Here is a 22,397-nt window from a genome sequence, read left to right as displayed (position 1 = left end):
AGACAGACATACCTGATTGTAAAATGGATGGCTGTGGACTGTAGCACAGTTATAGGATCATATATTTTTTAAGGTCTATTCAGTATTATATTTGCATGCCATAATAATGTCTTTGATTTTCTTTGAAACTCAAACAAGGCTGATTCGATGGACCTTACCAGATCTTACTGTACACATCATTAGTCAGTGAAACAGCCACAGTGGCAAAGGCAGGCACACTATGGAGCAGAGAGGAAGCTGAGGTAGAGAAATAGTTAAATGGATGCAACTGGGTGGTTGGATGAGGTGGAGGGATGAAGGGAACTTTAGGGGGTGGAACAGTTAGGCACTTCAAAGCTTTGATGTTGTGAGCCCCTAAATGAAGGCGACTGAAGGTCCGTGCTAATGGGAGCCCATGGGGAGATGAGAGAAACTGTAGCAGACGTAGCTGGAAAGAGAGAAAGAGTGAGGGAGATTGTGTGTATTTGGGATTGAATGTGTTGATGTATAATGGAGCCAAAGGTTCTATTGATGGACTCCTTTTGTTGTTAGCGGAGGTACGTTATGCACTGGTCTGGTATTCGTAACATCAATTGCATGTGTGTGAGCATGTTGAGCAATGTCAAAGTATTCTACTCATTTAACAATCCCATAACCCCTTGCTCTTGTAACCTCGAAACTCAAGACCCACTGTAAAACATCAAACACAGTCACCTTGGAATGCTCCTCTTGGAGTGTACAACAACACATCAGCCCACTACTGTATGTTAACAATCCTTTATTAAATAATCATAATAACAATAATCATCATCATAAAAAGCACAATTTCTGTACAAAGTGTCCAAAGAGAGACTGGGATTCTACCCAGCGCTGTGATTCTCAAGTATTTCGAGTGTTTAAGACAGACAAAAGCTCAAAAGCAGTCTTTTTCAGGTCCAGAGCCGAGGCTGGAACAGAGTAGCTCCAAGGCACTTGCAAAAGTCCAGAGGTCCAGTAGCAAGAGTCTTCAAGAAGATAAGGAGTACATGGATCAAGCAGGGTTCAGTAGAAACATATAGTCTCACCTATCAGTGTCTCAAAACTCCATATCGAAGATTCCAGACTCTCATAACGTGTCTTATTCTGCAGAGGTGTAGTGTGCTTTGGGTGCATTTACTTCTACCAACTCACTCCAACAATCTGTTTTTGAGCATGAATGAGGGTGAGGATTCCCATCTGAGCAAGTAGGTAAAGATTTACGGCATCTGTCTTCCACCATTTGCCAGTCTTTGAAAACCACAGGGGAGCAGATTTACAACCAAACCTGTCTCCTGTTAACATAAAACCTTAACATGGAAACATAAAACTGAGTAAAAGAGGGAAAAAATCAATTGAGAATGAAACAAAGGAAAGAACTGCTGTATGATGTACATTTGAAAGTGTTGGTGTTCCTCAAGGCTCCGTGTTAGGTCCTAACCAGCTTGAAAATAACCTAAAAGAATAGCAACTATTAAAGTTTTTAAGCTTAATTCATGTTTTCCACCACTGATAGGTTTTGTAACACTCGACTTAGCCTCTCAAAAAGGATTTGAAAAAAATATATATTAAATATATTAACGCATACATTTTATTTAGCTTCAGATTGATCCAAACGTAAACTATTTTACCTCTTACAAACGCTTTAAACAATCATTTTGATGTGTAAAAATATTAGTTTGACCCAAAGCTGAGATATATTGTACGTGACTGGCACAGCAAACCGGTGTAGATTTTAGACTATTTTTGAAAATGAACTTTCCTTTTATAAAATACAAGCAGTGGACCTGAACCTCTCTGAGCCAATAACTGTAGCTTTATTGAAGGCCCAGAGTAAAAATGAGAGAAATTGAATTTCAAACCCATCCCTTAAGTATCTGTCGGCCTTTCAACCATTGTTTCACATAATTTAATGCCTGTTTGCTAGCTCAAAGCTCACACATTAGCTTGGCGGTCTTTGTCTCCCAGTTACAGCAATCCATAGGTTGCACTGACAAACTCCTTAGTCATTTCAAACAAGTCTGCTGCCTTTTTTCCAGAACAAAATTTACCAAACACACAGTGCCTAAAACTAAATCTACGAACCCTTCGCTCCTTAATCTTACTTTTCCATTTCCAAACTGTCAGACTGACAAGAGAAACACAAAATGGTGGGCTGAAAGCAATGGGTTGTAAACACAGAATAATGATGACGTATAGTCACCCTGGGCTACTGAACTTTTCTGCGAGGGAAAAAAAACAAAACAATAAAGCAACATTAAACAAATCCATCAAAGCCTTTAAAACAATTCACCACATCCTAGGCCACAAAATGTACTTTTGGGAATGATGGGGGAAAGAAGTTTGTGGCTTGAAAGTCCAGCCTCAGATCTCCCATTTTAAAAACTAGACCTCTTAGAAATCTAAACTGATATACTCTCATCTTTTTGGAATAGCAGAACATTGATATGTATCAACATTTATGTTGAGGCTGAGCCATGGAAAAGGTTTCAATCCTAGTGGCACCAAATGCTCCATTTTTGATGTAATCCAGTGAAAGACGAGGAAGTCCTTGGCAGCAGCGTTAGAGCAGAGTAAGCATGACTGCTTGGAAAATAAGCTCCAGGAGAAGTTCAGTCTAGAAGCTCTCCAGCTGAGATGGACATGCATTCCAGGAATACTAAGAGATGAGGCTCGTCTCTTCAAAGAGTCAAATCGGGTTACTTTGAGGTCATTTTTAAGGATACTTGATATCTCCCCATCTGTTCTCCTCAAGCCTCAGAGCAGCAGCGTTGTTGGTTGAGCTTCACTTTGTGCTTAATCCCGTCGTACAACTCAAAGTTGTAATTCTCCAAGGTGGTGGACGAGCGTGACGTCAAGCCGCCGTACGAGCAGGTGCAGTAAAGGAGGAGGCCGGCACACACGGCACCTAGAAGAACACCCAGAGAGCTCATGACGATGATGGTCAGGAGAATGGGGTCCAGAGAGTACAGCCATGTGTTGTCCTTATCGACCACATGTGTCACCGGAGGCTCTGATGGCGTTTCGGCTGTGCTCCACTCTGGAAACTGGAAACCTACAACAGCAAGAGGAGAGAAGGCATTAAGAGGATGTTCACAACAAAATCATCCACATAAACTTTTGTTTCGGAACATGATACCATGGTGATACCATGGTAATACCATGGTATTTATTAAAGGAGTGTCATCTCCCCTGAAAATAGTGACGGTTTTAGATGGTACCCTTACAAAAAAGCACCATGTACCATGGTTTTTATATGGTCAATTATGGTATTTTCAAGAACACCATGGTACTACCATACATGTCCAAAATATCTCAGTAGTAGGCTACCAGGTCAAAAAAACATTTTTTTGTAAGTAAAAAAGTACCAAAATTTAGCATGGTGTTACCATGTTTTTGTGGTAACATCATTGTAAAGGGGTGTCATAACCCCCCCAAAAATATAGTGAATGTGTCAGATTGTACACTTTCAAAAAGTACTGTCATGGTACAGAAATGGCATAAGATGGTAATATCATAGTACTTAAATTACTCACATTGTTTGTTGTAAAACATGGTACTTTCAGGTACTAACATGGCACATGTTAAAAATACCACAGTAGTCCAAAAAAAAGTGTAAGAGAAAAAAGTAGAATTGTATTACTATATTTTTATGGTAGTATTATGGTGTTCTTTGAACTATTGTGGAGTAAATACCATTGTACTCCAAAGTACTGCAAAGAATACCACGGTATTACATATACCTTGGTAAATTAAAATAGTAATCAGTGGTAGTACCTCTATAGCATGTAATTGTAAGCAAGTTTTGGTCAACACTGCAGCCTTTGGAGGCTAAACAGAAGTTTTTGTTTGTTTTCCTGCATAATATCCTATGGAGGAAGACACATAGAGTATACCTAACTAATGGCAAGGCCTAAAGGGGAACAGTGTCGGCATGACTGTTTTCAGCTGACAAAACTAAGCCGTAAACTCTTTTGTGGCACCCTGCGCCTTGCTAGCGGTTGCATTAGGCTTAATTAGGCTGCTTTTGACAGCGAACCGATGCCAAAACTCACACCAGCTGAGCCGCTTTTGCACATTGACTGATATCTGTTGCATTTTGCTAAAGCAAATTTCCCTTTGCCCTTTTAGTTCCAACAAATGGGTTCCGAGGTGATTGACAGCTTGTGTAGAGTGTAAGCTAAACACAGACTTCATTACGTTGTATTAGAGTAGAGGGGAAATGAGAAAAAGATGGAATACATCGATAAAGGAAATCAGGGAGAGTGAAAGAAAGACAGACGGAGGGGGTTGACAGTCTGTAAGGATGAACAGATTTCGGTCGGGTAATTAACTCATCCTTGTCTTTTTTATTTTTTTTATTTAAGAGCCAAAACAAAGACATCTTTATGAGTTAGATTGATTCCAACTGTGTGATAGCAGGAAGGAGGAGGGCGGAAAGTCTGATAACCGGAGACGTTTTTTTGTTTTTGTGCAGAAATGCGGGGTGAGGGTGATTCGAGTGTGAACAAACACGTACATACCCACACAAACAAACTGTAGCATGTCAGCTCAATCCATACAAACAAATGCACAGAATCGCTGTTATGGAATGGGAAGCAGCATTCACAACCCAATTAAATGCATAATGTGATTCATTTTCAAATAAAACAAGATTTCAAAAAAGGAAAATAAAAGATTGGGAATTGATTTGACAGATAAAAATAATTGTTAAATATTCAAAATAATATGCACTGACAAATGTTTCACAACAAAACATGCATTATTGTAATAATTAGGGTGATTTCATGTTCACTTTAAACATGTCCAAACCATCTGTTTTTGTTTTGCCTTTATTATCTGAAAACCTTGAGGAAAAAATACCCAATAGATGAAAGATTTCTCATTCCTGGATCCCGTTCTTTGAAACTTGGTTAAAATAAATAGCCTGCCAGGAAGCAGTCATATATTGTATGTACAGTATGTATTGTGGGAACTAACCTGCATTTATATGGTCTTTCCCGGTAAAGAGACGCCCATTTCCAACCGTTGGCTTTTTAACTGTGGAAAGAAGCGAAGACATCATATTGAAACATAGAATACAAAACATGTGTTTTGTTCTCAAAGGAATATTATTTATTATTAATGCAAACTTGCAATAAATGTTAGGCCAGAAACAAGTAAGAAAGCTTGGCTAACTCATTGCACAACTCATGCACATGTTCGCGTACTACATACTTGGTATGCATTCTTCAAATATCTGTGTCAGACATAATAATAACAACATTTGATTATTCAGAATTCAGATTTACAATAACTAACTTTAACAAACCTGCTAGTGTACTTGCTGATTTACACAATACATTTACATACTTGCGTACTAGAGTTGTGAATCTTGGATTAACAGAGATCTAAATGAGTATATTTTGAGATTTGAGGCTAAGTAATAAATTATTAAAGGTACGTAAGATTTGTAACATAATTACAGAGTACAGAAAATAACATCATGTGACCTACATAATTACTAATTGAAGCACACCCGCATTTACACATTAAGGGCACACACAAATATAGCAGCAAAAATAGGCCAATGTCTATTGTTACTCCACTGATATAAATGGACATAAAAAGAAGTGATGATTAGAAAAATAAGATTTTATTGTCACATTTTAAAAGCAGGTTTTCAAGACACAAATCCATCAAGCAAAAATATTTTGTTCACATTCGCATTTTAAACAATTTACTAATTTCAAAGTTGAGGTATAGGCTGACCACAGTTAGAAGGTACTTTCATAAAGCAAAGTGCATTATAATCATCATCATCATCATCCTCGTCATTATCATGATTAAATTCATAGTCTGTATCAGAAGCATCACCACCACCACCTAAGTAAGCTTTGCGGTACAATAAAAGGCCCATAACTTTATGGATCAGCGTTGCTTTGTTCCAAAAATGTCCCAGTCGGAGCCCGCTGTGACTAAAAGCAGAGAAATCAATGTGAGAGGCGGTAGCCTGACTGGATCCATTGTGAGCGATCTATTCTACCCAACTCCCCATGTCCGAGGAGAACGCCGTTGACTGTTCGACAACCCCTGAGATGCCGTGTCAAAAAGTTGGTGAGTCATTTGCAGGGGTGTGAGCATCAATCGCAGTCCTGCGCTCTTTGAAAAATAGACTGTTTTGCTTTATTAGAAGCTTCTCGGTTCGGTATACGTGATGCATTTAAGCGCCCGAGAAGAATGGCTGTTTGGCAGCGAGGTGCTGGGTGACATGTTGACGCCGTTCTCAAGAAAGCTCGCATTCATTAATGTGCCTTCCCGAGTCGACGAGAGGCACGGGGCGTGGGCCAGAACGCCTATAGCAGCTTTAATAAATGGTATCTGGTCCATTAACTAATTAAAAAATATTAAGAGTGAAGAAAGAAGTGGGGGACACAGTTTAGGGAAGAAAAGAGCGATAAAGTGGCTGCTTTAAAAGCACATTGCTTGACGGTGCCAAAACATCTCTTACCACCTCACAGTAGGAAAAGGCATTAAAAAGCCCCTGAGGAGCTAGGGGTCTTTATCCTTTTATTTCCATTTTGAACAGCTCTATATGTCCCATAATGAAATAAGCTACTTTGAGCCCTAATTCTAGATCTGCTGAATGTTCTTAAAGGTATAGTTCACATGAAAATGGAAATGCTGTCATCATGTCGTTCCAAACCTATATGACTTTCTTTTAAATGTGAAAGACAAAAGAATATTAAAAATGTTTACACTGTGTTTTTCTATAAATTAAAAGTGATGAACAAAAATACCAGAAAATTCTGGTTATGACATATTTGAGAATCATTGCCATCATTTTTGTTGTCAAACTTGCCACAATATATGATTATACACCAATGCAAATGAGAATTGAGCAAAAAAGTATATTATTAAGCATTAAAGTGGTAGTTGCGTAGCTGTTAACAGAAGGACCGAAAGCTCTCAGATTTCATTAAAAATATCTTCATTTGTGTTCCGATGATGAACAATAGTCTTAAGGGTTTGGTATGACATGAGGGTGAGTAAACAATCACTAAATTTTCATTTTTGGGTGAACTACCCTTTTAAGTAATATACACATGATAATCAAAAGGCACAGCCACAGTTAGTTTGTGATGCTCACCCCGTCCTAATACAGAACTGATTACTTTATCCTATAAAACTGAATGACTACTTAATTCAATAATTCAATAAATGATTCAACATGGCTATGAAAAAGCATTCTTGGACACCATTCACTACTAATCACTCTTGAAGCTTCACGATGCTTCAGTGAACCAAAATTGCTACCAGGTGTTGATATCTGCACAAAGTTCTCTCCCACCCCAGCGCTCAGTGCTTCCTCATTGCATGGAAACATCGGAGAAAGGAAACAGCTGTCTTTGTTTATGAGACTTGTTTTTGGAGCCTCAACACCAGCAAGCGTTTGCTCAGAATAACACACGCCAACGCAGTTTTGGGGATCTTTGGGGAAAAAATGTGAGAAATGCAAGATACAAAGGAGTAACCTAGATACTGCCACAGAGAACACAGAAATAAACACAAAACATGAAGACTTCCTTACACAATCCTCCTTCTCTCATCTCAAAGGTGGCGCCATCAATTCATTCAAGTTTAGCACATCATTGATATAAAACCATGCCTAATGCAATGTTTAAAGTCAACATGAAAGAACACCCACAATCCATTTTACTTCCATAATGATGCATTATCAATTAAAGTGAGAAAAACTGGACTTTTAAATTTAATTCATAAAGGGTGTGTTCACACTTGTAGTTCGCTTCACTTGGTTCGTTTGGTCCGGTTCATTTTAGTCCTGGTTTTCTTAGCATTCACATTGGGATTTTTAACACCGAACCTAAAGTCAGAGGGATACGTTCACAACCTGATTGGTCAAACTTACCGAACATCCAAAACAATGCTGTGTGCTGGGACAAATGCGCTCGTTGTATGTGCGTAGCCTACATATGATGGTATTTTGACCAGCTGAGAACTCGGGAAGAGCTTATAAAATGTGTAAATTAGTCAAAACAGCGGCAGGAATTAGGGTTGTCAAAAGTGCCGACTTCGGTACCAAGTCGGTATTGAAAATTTAAAAATACCACCATTACCAGATACCAGCATTTCCCCATAGCATTCTGAGCACTGTTGAGCAGATTCTTAAACACCTCTGATTGGCCATTGTTTTCATGCACTCAATAGATATGTCTGTGATTGGCTACAATGATCAACGCTTCAAAAACATGTTGTAAATAGAAAGCTTTTGAATGTTTGAAAGCAGGAGGATCAGTCGATCAGCAGATCCTTAATATTTAGCCTGCTTTCAAATGTATCGGTGTAAGCGCTTGGTGAAGAGCGTCAAAGATGTCTATTTACAACATGTTTTTGAAGCGCTGATCATTGTAGCCAATCACAGACATATCTGTTGAGTGCATGAACACAACTGCCAATCAGAGGTGTTTAAGAATCCGTTCAAAAGTGCTCAAAATGCTATCAGGTAATGCTGGTATTTTTTAAAATTTCAGTATCGACTCTTTTGACATCCCCAGCAGGAATCCCTCCATCACACACACAAACGAAGATCTGTTTCGAGAAGATGCGGTTCTGTTGCCCGTTCCGAACTGTGATGGGCAACATTGCAACTATGACGAGAAAAAAACAGGTATGCTTGAGCATTCTGTCCTTTTGAGGGTCGCATCTTGTGAGATCAATGCCAGCTTTTGGTTTGTTTACATGTCTTTGGTCCGTGTTGCGTTCATATTTGATTCGAATCGCACCAGAGTTCGTTTGGAAGCGAACCGAGACTTTTCAGCAGTATCGGTCCGCTTGTTTGGCGTGCAACAGGGTTCGGATAGCAACACTCACACTTGTTTAAATGAACTGCGCTAACAGAGCAATCGAACCAGAAAACAAACTTTTAATCAAACCAAACATGCTAAGTGTAAACACACCCTAAAAATTTGAATTGGGTGGTAAAAAGTTGGCCTTCAGTAGATTGTGGAGCACTACTACACTCCTGACACTTTTGACGAAGCTTTTTGATTGGGAATCCCAATGTCAAAACCTACTTTTCAAATCTATCATTTGAAGCCGTCTTTATTACGTTATTGACAACCGGCAAGGTTTTAGAAAGGCTGCATTACCTACAACAGCAGCCTAAAACAAGTTACCAATTACGTTAACCAATAACTGGCACAATCGAAGTGACGTCAGCAGAAAAGGAAACTCATTACACAAACATTTTTCTCTTAGGAACTGGTCAGTTGTTCACAATAAGACCAAGAGCATGTATTAAGAAACTCAATTTTGATTTCATGTTGACTTTAAAGGCAATTTTCATCATGACAGCTTTCGTTTATATATCATCTTAGGTGGACTCTCCATTTATCAGACTTAACTCAAGTTGTTTACATGCAGAAACCTTTTATGCAATACTTTACCTTCCCTTATTACTAATTAAATCATGCTTGCGTTGTATTCAAAAAGTGCTAAGAAGCACATTCTCAGTATTGGAGCTCCCTCCTGTATGCTTTGATTAATCTGAAAGCTTTGTGTTCTCTCTTTCACCAAAGGTCTGTTCCCTTGTTCTGCAATAATAAGGTAAAGAGGTACTCGTAATCAATCTCAGGGACTAGTCAAAGTGCAAACACTGTGTAAGACAGCATGTCCACAACAGCTCTTAACTCCACAATGTTCTGACCACATTGATTTAACATAAGTACAGCACACTGGATCAAAGTCAGTCCAGGATCAGTGATTAAGGTCATTGGACAACACGTCCTCTTGGCTCGGCGTCCATCATGAGGCTGGATACGGATTCACTCTTGGAGAAGGTCCCTCCAGATGAGTATGAGCTGGCTAGATGTGGTAAACAAGCTGAGCACACCAGTAAGACAGGGTCGTTAGTATCCAAGAAAGAAAAGAACATGAAAAGAATGAGGAAACAGAAAAATCGAAGTGTTGGGTTCATCTGGATGCGTCCGAATCCAAGCATCCGGGAGCGTTCTCCTCCAACTCTTCAGTCTGAGATCTGCTTCATCAAGGACTTCCTTCAAGAAGTCAGCATTTGCAGACAAACCTCTAAAACTTTAGTCCAGGTCTCTCACCAGTAGGAATTCCCATCACCCTTCTCAACCCATACAGTCAATTTGGGTGTCACCCCAGACCTGTGCACGCCGCCATTTGGGTAATGTGCACTGTGGGGGCTGTAGTAGGCCATTGTGGGTTGGTTCCTCCTGGCCGTAAGATGGCGACAGCTAACGGCCATGACAATGACAATAACCAGGAACAAGATGGCTCCTCCACCAGCCATTATGTAATACCAGTTGGGCAAAACAGCTGGTACTGACAGGGTATCTATTGTTGGCTCACTCTTGCCAGGCAGGGCTCCCCCTGGTGGAGAGATATACAAACTGTGAAACACGCCACACTACTCCTAGATTCAAATGCAAACACACTAATGAAAGACACCATGAAAGATGCTGTATTGACTGTTTTGGCATACGATCATGTAGGGTAGAAGCTTCATGCTCCATGTTTCACTGTTCGAAATCACCATGAAATGATCGCTTTCCAGGAGAGGAACAGTTATTGAGGGATCTAAGTTGGGTTGCATAGCGCCGTGTACAGTGAAACAATGGCTGTGAATGCAGTGCTGTTATGTAACGTGCTTTCAAATAGGCACCTGAATCATAGTCCAAGCATGTTGCAAATAAAGACTGCCCCGCTCTAGTCCTGGGGAGTGGGGATGCCGTACTATAAATCATATTTTTTGCATGCTGGATTTGGGACAAGCAGCTCTCCAGGACTACTCAAAGGGCAGGTAGTGCTGGTAGTTGTCTAAACCGTTATGTCTTAGGGGTACATTGGGGCTGCATTCAAACAAGAGGCTGTTTTGCCAAGCAGAGGCACATGCATTCTGTTCTCCCTCAGTTCGTCTTCTGGTTAATGCAGAATGCTGACAGATACTTGACTATAGTAGGAGCTTGTAATAGGGCTGGGCATCGCCAACTTCGTCAATATATTGTGATGCATATTATAAATGGATTGTAACTGAGATTGAGACCCAATGTTACCGCATACAAAACTGATTCTGTGGAATAGGTTTCGATCTTTTTGGCATGGTTTCCCTCCAATTTTGTCTAGTATGCCATGTTTTAAATTATAATGACATGCATTTATGTTTCTGTAAATCACACTTATGTCAATCACAAAAAAAGAAATTCAGTAACACTTTAAGGTGACGTACTAAAGTAATAACAGTAAATGAATCATAATTACAAGTAACTAACCCTAAACCAAAACCTAACCCCAACCATAACTCTATAGTAAGTATATGTAGTTAACCAATATTACTCAGTACCTATTTGAGTAAGTACAAAGTAACTAAGTGTAACCAGAAATGCTGGCCTTTCTATTACTTTATCAGTAATTAAATTCAGAGAAAAGTGAAATGAACTTGTACCTTTGGCACCACTTGGATATTTTCAATCTAAGTTCGGTTGAAATCTTGTAATTACTTATTTGATAGACTTTGATTATCATTAATTGAACTAATGAAATTATATGAATGCACTCATAAATAAATAAATAAATAATAAGTTAAATTAATAAAATGCATATGTTATTAAGTTAAAAAGTTAGAATATCATAAGAAAAATAATAATAATTGCTATAGATATATGAATTAATCTACACTCTAAAAAAAAAATCCAATTGTTAAGTTTGTCCACTTTTGACCCAATTTTGGGTTGAAACATCCCAGCATTTTTTAGATTGTACACACACCCAGTTTGTAAGTTAAATTACAATCATTAAACCATATAGTGTAAAACTCAAGGAGTTTTGCAACCGCAATGCTATGGGCTTGAGTTCAACTGCTCAAAAAAGCTTTCAAAGCCAACGTGACACGGCGCATGTTGAATTTAACTTTGAAAAAGCTCTGACCAATTTCTGACACATTGAAAATAAAAACAACCGTACATCCTGACAAAAGAAACCAAAATAGTAACAAACATTATGATCACACAACAAGTGGGAGCAGAGGTTCTTGTCACTTCTGCTTTGTCTATCTCATGGATTAGTAAGCACTGTGTGAAAAGCGAACTTTTGAGAAAAGAAAAAAAGAAAAAAACAGTTCTCCAGGGACTCCAGAGACATACCCTGAGTCTCTGATGCAATGCTGCCATCTGAGCAGATCCCGGCACAGGCAGACATCTTGTTATGCTATATTCAGCCACGGAGCATGACTGAGCCACTCATTAGGGAGAGCGACTTGGCTCTGCCTGTGTCTTTTATTGACACTCATTTCACAAAAGGAAGTGGAGGTGCTAATATGGTGGTAGTTTGTTTAGGTATTCTTGCCAATGCAAGTAAAAAAAAATGGAGCTCCAAATATAAAAACCATTACACCTCAATGTCCAGTGTTGGACTGCAGTCATTTAAAGGGAAAAAAGTCACATCTATGTGTCCGTATACACTGACAAATACTCTGTCCTCAAGGGATCCCTCACCTTTCCGACAATTGCCATGACTTTTCTAGTCGTTTGTGATTACGAATGAGGATTTTTCATTAGAAAAATCATTTGATCTGTTGTCAGGTACTAAAATTTGACATTAAAGGGATAGTTCATCCAAAAATGAAAATGTCATCATTTACTCAACCTCATGTTGTTCCAAACCTGTATGAGTTTCTGTTGAACACAATAAAGAATGTTGGTAACCAGACAGTTGATGGTATCCATTGACTTCCTTCCATAGTATTTATTTTCTTATTCTGGAAGTCAACGGCTACCGTCAACTGATTGATTACCAACAATCTTTAAAATATCTTCTTTTGTGTTCAACAGATGAAAGAAACTCATACAAGTTTGGAACAACCTGAGTGAGTAAGTGATGACAAAATTGTAATTTTTGGGTGAACTACACTGTTCTTACTTAGAGTTTTTGTCTTGTTTCTAGTCAAAATATCTTAAAGTTATTAAATCAAGTAGCATTTTCCTGACAAGTAAAAATTATTTTCTTGTTTTCAGAAAAAATAAGTCAAAATGAAGTGAGTTTTTCCTTAAAACAAGCAAAATAATCTGCCAATGGGGTAAGCAAAATAATCTTAATCCAAACTGAAAACAAGATTATATAGTTTTTTTGGGGTTTGAAATAAGATTATTTTGCTTACCCCATTGGCATATTATTTCGCTTGTTTTAAGGAAAAACTCATTTAATTTTGACTTATTTTCCTGAAAACAAGAAAATAATTTTTACTTGTCAAGAAAATGCTACTTGATTTAAGAACTTTAAGATATTTTGACTAGAAACAAGACAAAAACTCTAAGTAAGAACAGCATTTTTTGCAGTGTATCCCTTTAAAGCGCACCAGAAAAACGATTAAGCAAAAATATTACAGTGTGCAGGTGACTGCGACTACAGTTCAACAGTTCTATAAAAAAAAGTTATCTATAACTGTTCATGTCTAAAATACATTTTAGACACAATATGTGCAGTTATTCTGCATTGCTTATGAAAATAGGTCCAAATGAAGTCAATGCAGGATCAACCATTCAAAAAGCAGTCTATAATAATAGCTAAAATATGCACTTTAGATTTCAAATGACTCCAATAAAACACAAATGCACATGCATTCACATAGATTTAAACAAACCACGTTTAAGACCACCTTGAGTCCCATAAATGATTTTCTGTTAGTAACATTTGGCATCCAATGAGTCACAAAGGAAGCTGCCCTTTCTATATTTTCTAGATTTTTAATATAGTATTGATTTCTTTAAAAATGTTTAAACCCTGAAATATTTCCAAGGTTTTCAGTGACTGTAAAATTGCACAAGTGTGTTAGTATAGCTGCTTATACAGGCTGAAGGGAGAAAGATGGCTCCAAAATAGACTGACAGGATACCCGTCCGGTTAGGACTGCAACATATAGGCCAACATATAGGCCAGGCATCAAACGGTACAGTTTTAACACAACCTGTATGAGATTTGATAGCTATGACAGAGGGGACAATGTTCAGCAAATAATGACTGGACTATTTCATGCAAGAAAATATGTTTTGAAATAATGTGAGAGTGAAATTTCAAATATTTCATGGGGAATTATTCTTTGAATGTCAAATTGTGACACATTGTGGCACAACGGGTCTCTGCCATGAGCCTCACAGGTTCAGCAGCCTGACAGTCCAAGTTTGTACATCTTTCCCAATTCGGACCTTGACAGGTCATAAAAAGTATGTCAGAAATGGATTGGTCACCTCAAATAACGACCCAACCTCAGGCTCCTCAACTCACTGCATAAATACCACATGCTAGGAAGTAAAACAAACCCTATATCTTCCCTGTAAACAATAACTGCTGAGCAGGGCAGAGAGCGGGAAGTGCAAACATTCACACCCGAGGCAAAGAGTTTAAACTCACCGGTCATGTCCGGAGGGAACGCGGCAAAAGGCTCTGGATGAGGGAGAAGAGGATGGGGAGAGGCAGAGAAAGAGAGAAAGACAAACAGAGTAAAATGTTAATATGTAATGTAAGGTTAACGGTGGGGTACATCCCTGCCTTACTGTATGAGACACCGGTGACTCTGAAAACATGCACTGAACTTCATAAAATGATGAATAACCTACATCAGAGACCACAGAGGAAATCATACAAGGACACAGAGGACATCAAAAGACTTTTCCGGAAATATTTCACCCGCAAATCAAAAGAAATAATTAAGCACCACTATGATTTTGTGGATTGTGACATTATTTTCATCATAGTTAAGCATATTAATTTACCACAAAACTCTCATTACTGTAATGTGTCGATTAATCAGATCAAATTCTCAAATAATTGCCATATTAAAACCTATATATTAAAGGGGACCTATTATGCCCCTTTTCACAAGATGTAATATAAGTCTCTGGTGTCTCCAGAATGTGTCTGTGAAGTTTCAGCTCATAATACTCCACAGATCATTTATTACAGCTTGTCAAATTTGCCCCTATTTGGATTTGAGCAAAAACACACTGTTTGTGTGTGTCCCTTTAAATGCAAAATAAGCTGCCGCTTTCCAGAAGAGGGCGGAGCTTCAACAGCTCGCGCTTCGGTTGCTCGACAACAACAAAGCTGGAGAATCTCACGCAGCCAAAATGAGGATTGTCAGTAACGGTGTTCAGCCTTACATTGTTCAAACCGGAGTCGACACTGATGGAGAGATTCAGGAAGAAGTTACAACTTTTAGGATGCAACTGGACGTTTCTGAATGGTTAGTGGAAAAATTGATGTAGTTGCTGCGGAGTTGATTCAACTCATCCACTAGCATGTGCCGTCATGTTCATCTTTTGAAGAAATCCAGCGTTGAACTTGGCTCAGATGCCGAGTCTATGGATACTCTTTTTTTCATTGGTACATCCAGTAACAGAACAGTTATAATGTTTTTTTGGCACAGACATTGTACATCTCCAGCTATACAGCGAGGAAACAGAAATGGCAGATTGCTGCGGCTCACTCAAGGCGGGATTTATGCTAATAGGGCAGATCGTAACCAGTCATGGGCGGGGCTTCAACATACTCTTATGTAAGTGTAGGAGGAAATCTGGAACCGCTATTTTTACCATTATAGGCTGGTTGTTTACACACACTGTGGACACACATCTGTGTTCAAACACCTATAAAAGTGAATTTTGCATAATAGGTCCCCTTTAAACAAGAACAAATACTACTAAATATCCTGTAAATGATTGACTTTTCCCCACAAAATGATATCTATATCTTTAAATCAACCATTCTAGATTAAAATGTATATAAATGATTACGTATCACACCTTCACTAGATCATTTTAAGTGATCCTGCTGTGTTGCTAATGAATTTTTAAAAGTACAAATATTCCATGAGGTGCCTAATAGTCATGAAAATAATGTAACAATGCAAAAAATCTTCACAGTCCTTGATTTTTGGAATGAAATATGACCTGGACATGTTCTTTACACAGGTGCCGATTTGCTTAAAAGCATTTTTTTGCAGCTAAATTCTCCGTCCCATCTCCCATACAGTGATCAGATAGGTCATTTTGATTCTCAATTTGCTGGCAGAGAAGCATGTTTTCAAGTTTTAAGTTGTTTTCATGTTGTGAAGGTTTTGTTTTGGAGAGCGAACATGGAGGACATCGCTTGAATTCTTGAAATGCAAACAATTAGAAAAAGACGAGGAACTATCGTGAGGGCCAGCGACTCGGGGATCTCTTTTTGGCGGGAACTCCAAGTCCAACTGCACGGGTTGATAAGAACTCTCCCAGCATGCTTTGGGAAGAATCACAGCAGGCACATGGTGAAACATGAGTCCTGGAGGCTTCCAATTTTTGGATTCGAAATAAACCACCAAGTCCCGTAGCCTCAGAGCGAGCCAAGCAGCGACGCTGCGAGCCAAAAATGACTAAATCAAGAGTTTCGAGTTATGGACCAGGAATCGGAGTAGCGGCGAGCACATGGTCACATTCTGATATCCTTAAGACCATAAACCACAAAGCTTCTGTGCAAGATCCATCCTCAAAAAGCTCTGGCTATCGACTAATTCCGTTAAAAAAGCTCTGTTTACAAACATGGAAGGAGAAGCGCGAAGGAAATAATGAAACATAGATTAGCATCGGGGCCCAGGGGCATTTGTGGCCTAGATTTGATTCTACATTTTGCTTTTGATAGCAAACAACGAGGCACACTATTTTTTTGTGTGTGTCCTCCTTTCATGTTAATAAATTCTATTTTGAGAAGCTCTTTGAGATAGTGGCTGTGATGGCTAGGTTTGATCACAGTAAATGGAGAGGTTTATGGAGCGAGTGTCTTCAGAATCTCAACGAATTATGGTGAAAATGGTGGAACTGGAATATGTGCAATCTGTAATGAAGAGATAAAGGTGACTTCACAGGAAACCAGAAAGAGCGTGGCAGGGAGAAACATCTGGTAGAGATAATGCAAGGCTTTGGCTTAAGTTGGCGCTATAAATGACAACAAAAGCATAAAGGATAAAACTAATGATGGAAGAAAAAGGTGAAACGTGCACACTTACGAGTACACTCCTCCAGCGGTGTGTTCACACTCATGTGGATGTTATCGATCCAAATGTGGCCTTTGGTACCCTCAAAAAATCCTTCGATTACCACCTGTGTGATGAAATATGAGCACACAGAAAACAGAAGATGTCACTATGATATTTGTCTGGCTACCAGGACTAAACAAACACAAAAACAAAGGTTTACGAGTTGTCGAATCTTTTAATAATGATTCAAAATTGGGCAACAGATTTGAATAATTAACTCTTTCCTCACCAGCATGTTTAAAAAAAAAGTTGCCAGCCAGCGCCAGCATTTTTGGTCCTTTAGCTCGTCCTAGGTCAACATGTCATTCGGTAAAGTTAGGCAGATTTATATGATGTTCAATGTTGGTGATCGCATTATTTTACATATGCATCTGCTTACATATAATATCGCTTGTTTCTGCTTCTTCTTTTCCTGTGTTTTGATCAGGAGATTCAGTACACTTTCAGAAGATGTGTAATAGCGCCCCCTACCGTATAACAGTGAAAACACAGAAAGCCGGAAAATTCTGTCAATGTTGGGGAAAGAGTTAATCACATTTTTGGGGTGAATTTCACTAAAATATCACAAGAAATAAGAAACTATGATTTGAATAAAGCAAAATCTATTGTGGGCATGACAATTTTTGAAATGTGACATTTTATTATACTTTTTAATTCTTTCTTTCCATTTCTAAACCCATGTTATTCTCATCAGATCCTCATTTTTGATTTTGATTTCCGGTAAATTTCCAGAAACTTTCCAAAAGTTTCCCCAAAATCCTGGAAAGTTTCCAAAAATTCCAGAAACGTTTCTGGAAACTTTGCAACCCTAATTGTAGTATTAAAAATATAGTGACATTAATTGATTTTTTTTATTACCAAGTACAAAAGCAGCAAATATTACCATGATGTATAAACAATTGCAATTACAATTTTTAATTAATTTACCCTTGCAATTTAATTAATCTATTTTTTAATAATTTTTTGCATCACAATAATGCACAAAATAGACTTTAAGAAAGACTTTTGGGTCGAAATTTTCTTTTGAATTTGAGGTGAAATGTGTGAGATTTATTCGACTAATCTCAAATTTTAAACACTACTATTATAATTATTTAGTTTTCTCAAGATCAGAAACAGATTTTCTTTGTGATCTCAATGTATGTTATTTCATTTATGACAAAATTAAAGAAAGAAAACAATCTTTAGAAAATGACAGTCGTGTATAATATTGCCTTTCAAGATCAGTAATCTCCAAAATTAGCATGCTGACTTGACAGCCGTAATTTTACAGCCTTTTTGAAAAGATTTACCACTGTTAACCAGTTTTAAATATATTCTACTGTTTATTATGTCTAATCTGCTTACCTGAAATTCATTTGGAGATCGAGGTATGATGGTCCGTCCTTCTTTCCAGCTGGGCTCCTGGTCTCCACGGAGGGACCAGAGGAGGGTTTCCTCTTGGTGTTTGTTCTGCAGCAGGACTCTCAAGGTTGCCTGATCCTCCAGCTGATAGGAGAACATCAGACACAGTGGTCCGGTGTCGGGATCCACACTGGGACTGAACAGTCTGGCTTTCTGGCCCTGCGTCTCAGGACTGGCCTCAATGTACAGGTAGTTTCCCAAACCTGTGAGAGAACAAACATAATGTAGTGTGTCACACCACCTGTCCATGTCTGCATCTGTCTAATCTGATTCGTTTCTACCAAGTGATAGATGAAATCCTTGCAGCCTTTTGGTTGGTTGCATGAAATCTTGTTTATTCCCCACTGGGCACGTGATATAAAGTGATCGTGTCTCTTCAGAAACTTTGAACTAAACCACTCAATTCATATGGATTCGTTTTACGATCTCTTTATGAACTTTTTGAAGCATCAAAGTGGTGTTTGCATAGCTCTCAATGGAGTGACAGAAGATAAGCGAAAGTATTACAGGTTTGGAATGACATGAGGGTGAGTAATTAATGACAGAATTTTCATTTTTGGGTGAACCAACCCTTTAAGCACATGACATTTTAACAGTCTGGTTTGTGTCACTTTGGATCCAAACTATCAAACAGCTGGTGAGCACTTCCTGAACCCAAACTCTGTTTTTGAGCAACATGATTCGCCTAATCATCACGCTGTGTGATTATACGGAAAAGTCAAGTGTGTCACTGTGGGAAAAGTCAAGCACCCCGTCACTAGTATTAGTGTCTTCGTGAGCGACGGTAGCCCACTAGGCTCTACTGTAGGCACTTTTGGTGATAGCAGGTGTCTGCTTGCTAAGCGGAGAGTGAAAGAGCGTTAAGTGGGAGCAAGGCACGACCCCTACGATGAAGAAAGAGCGGCGAGACAGGTGAGCACTCTTTTATCTCTCTACATATTTGTGAATAATCTTTCCAGACGTTTCAAGGTCAAAAAGACAGCTCATGTGGTGCCGGCCGGCATCTCTCTGAGAGATCAGATTGGACGGGGAGGAGACATGTGACCTATTGGAGTCTTAAACATTTTGAGAACTGTCAAAAACTGCCTATAACACCTTGCAGCTGTCGGCACGGCTTGTTAAGTCTTTCAGAGAGAGCGTTTAAAATATTCCAAGGCAATGAATTTAAAATAGGTTTAGGATAACAATCCCCTTAACTTCACTGGGAATGCATATATAAGGAGATGTGAAGGGGGGAATAGTGAATATCTTTTATTTATGTGAAAAAAAAAAAAATCCCCTTTTTGATCTTAAGTACTATATTTATAGGGAGAAACGAATAATGATTTCTTGAAAGAGGCTCTAAGTACATATGCAAAAATCTTCCTGGAAGGCAGGTGAAGGACTGGAATATATGGTGGGAAATGCAGTTTTTCCACAAGAATCTGCACCTCTGAAGTCAATTAAAAATACTCGGATTTAAATTTGCCACACGACAGCTGAAAGAGACTGAAGGAAGAAGTTTTTGAACTTCCAGGAAGGGGTTCTGGGAAATTGCAATGCTTCTTACTTTTTAAATGTTTTTGGAACTAAATAAATGATTAAAACAATATTGCTTAGCACTGTCTACATTACATATATTATATTATATACAATATAATGATATATACTATCATTTAAAGGTTTGGGGTCAGTAGGTTTTTGTTATATGAATATTTTTATTTATCAAGGGTGCATTACATTAATCAAAACTGACAGTAGAGTAACTTATGATCTTTTGTCCACAAAAATATTCAGCAGCACAACTGTTTTCAACTTTGATAATAATAACAAATGTTTCTTGTGCAGAAAATCAGCATATTAGAATTATTTCTGAAGGATCATGTGACACTGAAGACGCTGAAAATTCAGCTTTGCATCACAGGAATAAATTCTAAAAATTCTAAAGTTGGGTCAAACCCAGAGATTGGGTTGTTTTGACCCAGCAGTTGGGTTAAATGTTTGACCCAACCGGCTGGGTAGTGTTATTTAACTAAACTATTGATTAAACATTTTTATATGGCAGGCTAAAATGAACCAAAAATTGGTTGCAAATTAAAAATCAGACACATAATTACTAGAGGCAACAATAATAATTTCAATGAATAAGTATTTTAATAAATGTTTATTATTTAATCGTTATACATTCAACATATTAATACATTTTGGGTTCATTTTAAGCAAGCAATACAGTCATTTTTAAACAATAGCTGAGTTAAATAAAACTACCCAGCAGGCTTGGTTAAACATTTAACCCAATCCAGGTTTAGTCCATATTTAACCCAACTTGGTTTACTTTTCACCCAGCATCGTTTTAGAGTGTATTAAAATAGAAAACTTTTGAACGGTAGTGTATAATTGAAAATATACAGAAAATTTCAAATCAGAAGCCTGAATGCAAACGTATGAAACTAATTGTTTCAGCTCTAAAATCTGACAGAATGAGCCAGATTTGAAGCTGTTGTAAAACAGCCAGCATATGCAAACCAGTGACCTCAAATCAACTGAATTCTATATTAATGTTTGGCAACATCAGACAGCCTACAGTTAGGCTATAGTACTAGGCGGGAGAATTATTTATTGTGTTTACTGTTAATAATTAATGTGATTATTTAGTGAACATCGGTCTCTCTGTCAAATTGCTGTTGCTGAGCAATATGTCTCTCCTCGAGACCCAGCATTATAGTGATTTTACCATGTCAACACCTGACTCAAACATGGTGAAATCACTGTAACACATGCCCTTGAGTGGCATATTGCTTTTCTAAAAGTAACATGCAATGGCAACCCATTTTACTCCCGTAAGCTGATGTATAATTCATCATAATTTCTTACTTTCACAATCGTTCACAACCAGAACATGAGGGCGTATTAAGACAGTAAGTATGGTAATTTTTGCTTTTTTATTGACAAACATGTAGTAATCTGCGGCTCACTGGTTCCCAGCTCTCAATCAAACAGCGATTGTTTCGGCATTCCAAGATTATTTCTGTCTTCACTGCCATGCTTTGTTCCTGGTGTACGCTTCTAATTGCGATATGTCATGGGATAGAAATAAAGGGAGTGTGACAGTGTTCGGGAGGGAGAAAGGAGGAGAGAAAGCATGCCGAGCATTCATCCTGTTTTCCTCTTCTAGAGCTCATGGCAGTGTCTGACATGTGGAAAGCAGACCGCCGTGTACAGAGGGAATGAGGTCACAGGAGTTTACGAGAGCACGTACTGGGGATACAAAGAGGAAAGGCTGTTCTGGGAACAGTCCAGGTGCTTGTCTTTGGCGCGAGGCATAAAAAAGTTAATAGGAAACTGATTTGGAAACAGAATGAAGTCATAATACAAAGAAAAAGGGGCAAAATGGCCTGCTGAGTTTACACTGGCATCAATTTCTGTGGACCCAGGCTGGTTTATGCTGGTTGGTACAAGCCTAGATGTTCACTGCCAAAACTGCCAACATGATCTTTTATGGAAAAGCTCACTTTAAAACCCGATAAGTTATGGTAAATCAAACCATTTGAGGAAACCGATTACCTTAAACCGTTTAAGTTTTAAAACCAATAAGTATGTGTACTGTAAACTTCGTTAAATTTACTAATATTTTAGTGTTGGTTTAGTCAATCATTAGAGTAAACTCAACTTAAAGATTTTAAGTTTATTTCACTCATTCAGTAACAAATCAAGCAAAACAAGTAACAAATCTAACTATGTTGGTTTAATGGTTTAAGTTCATCAAACTCAAAGTAATAAAGTTACATAAGATTAAGCAAAAACTAACATTGGTGCAAAGCAGTGATGACAGAACAGGAGATCAAAGCTATAAAAGCATAACCTACAATAAAATAAATTGTAACTTCTCGGAAAGCATTGTCTAAAAGAAATTAGAAACCATGAAATAAGT

The 22,397-nt window shown here is 38.2% G+C and overlaps 1 protein-coding gene across 3 annotated transcripts in view; it reads right to left on the bottom strand.

Moving 5' to 3' along the window:
- Positions 1-751: 751 nt before the first annotated feature.
- Positions 752-22,397, bottom strand: part of nrp2a (neuropilin 2a) — a 100,040-nt gene continuing 78,394 nt past the window's right edge. Inside the window, exons 13-17 of one of the 3 annotated variants that reach the window (XM_067404501.1) lie at positions 18,431-18,690; positions 17,054-17,147; positions 14,425-14,457; positions 4,975-5,034; positions 752-3,049 (exon numbers count right to left, since the gene is read on the bottom strand). In XM_067404501.1, the coding sequence (XP_067260602.1) occupies positions 2,745-3,049; positions 4,975-5,034; positions 14,425-14,457; positions 17,054-17,147; positions 18,431-18,690 (752 nt within the window). In that variant the 3' untranslated portion in view covers positions 752-2,744. Of the gene's footprint in view, positions 3,050-4,974; positions 5,035-8,199; positions 10,393-14,424; positions 14,458-17,053; positions 17,148-18,430; positions 18,691-22,397 lie in introns of those variants that run through there. The other 2 variants (XM_067404502.1, XM_067404503.1) reach the window with 2 other exon arrangements.

The sequence above is a fragment of the Chanodichthys erythropterus genome, chromosome 12, assembly GCF_024489055.1.
Source record: "Chanodichthys erythropterus isolate Z2021 chromosome 12, ASM2448905v1, whole genome shotgun sequence".
NCBI lineage: Eukaryota > Metazoa > Chordata > Actinopteri > Cypriniformes > Xenocyprididae > Chanodichthys > Chanodichthys erythropterus.
The sequence above is the reverse complement of the archived record's forward strand: the minus strand, read 5'-3'. Positions and strand labels throughout refer to the sequence as shown.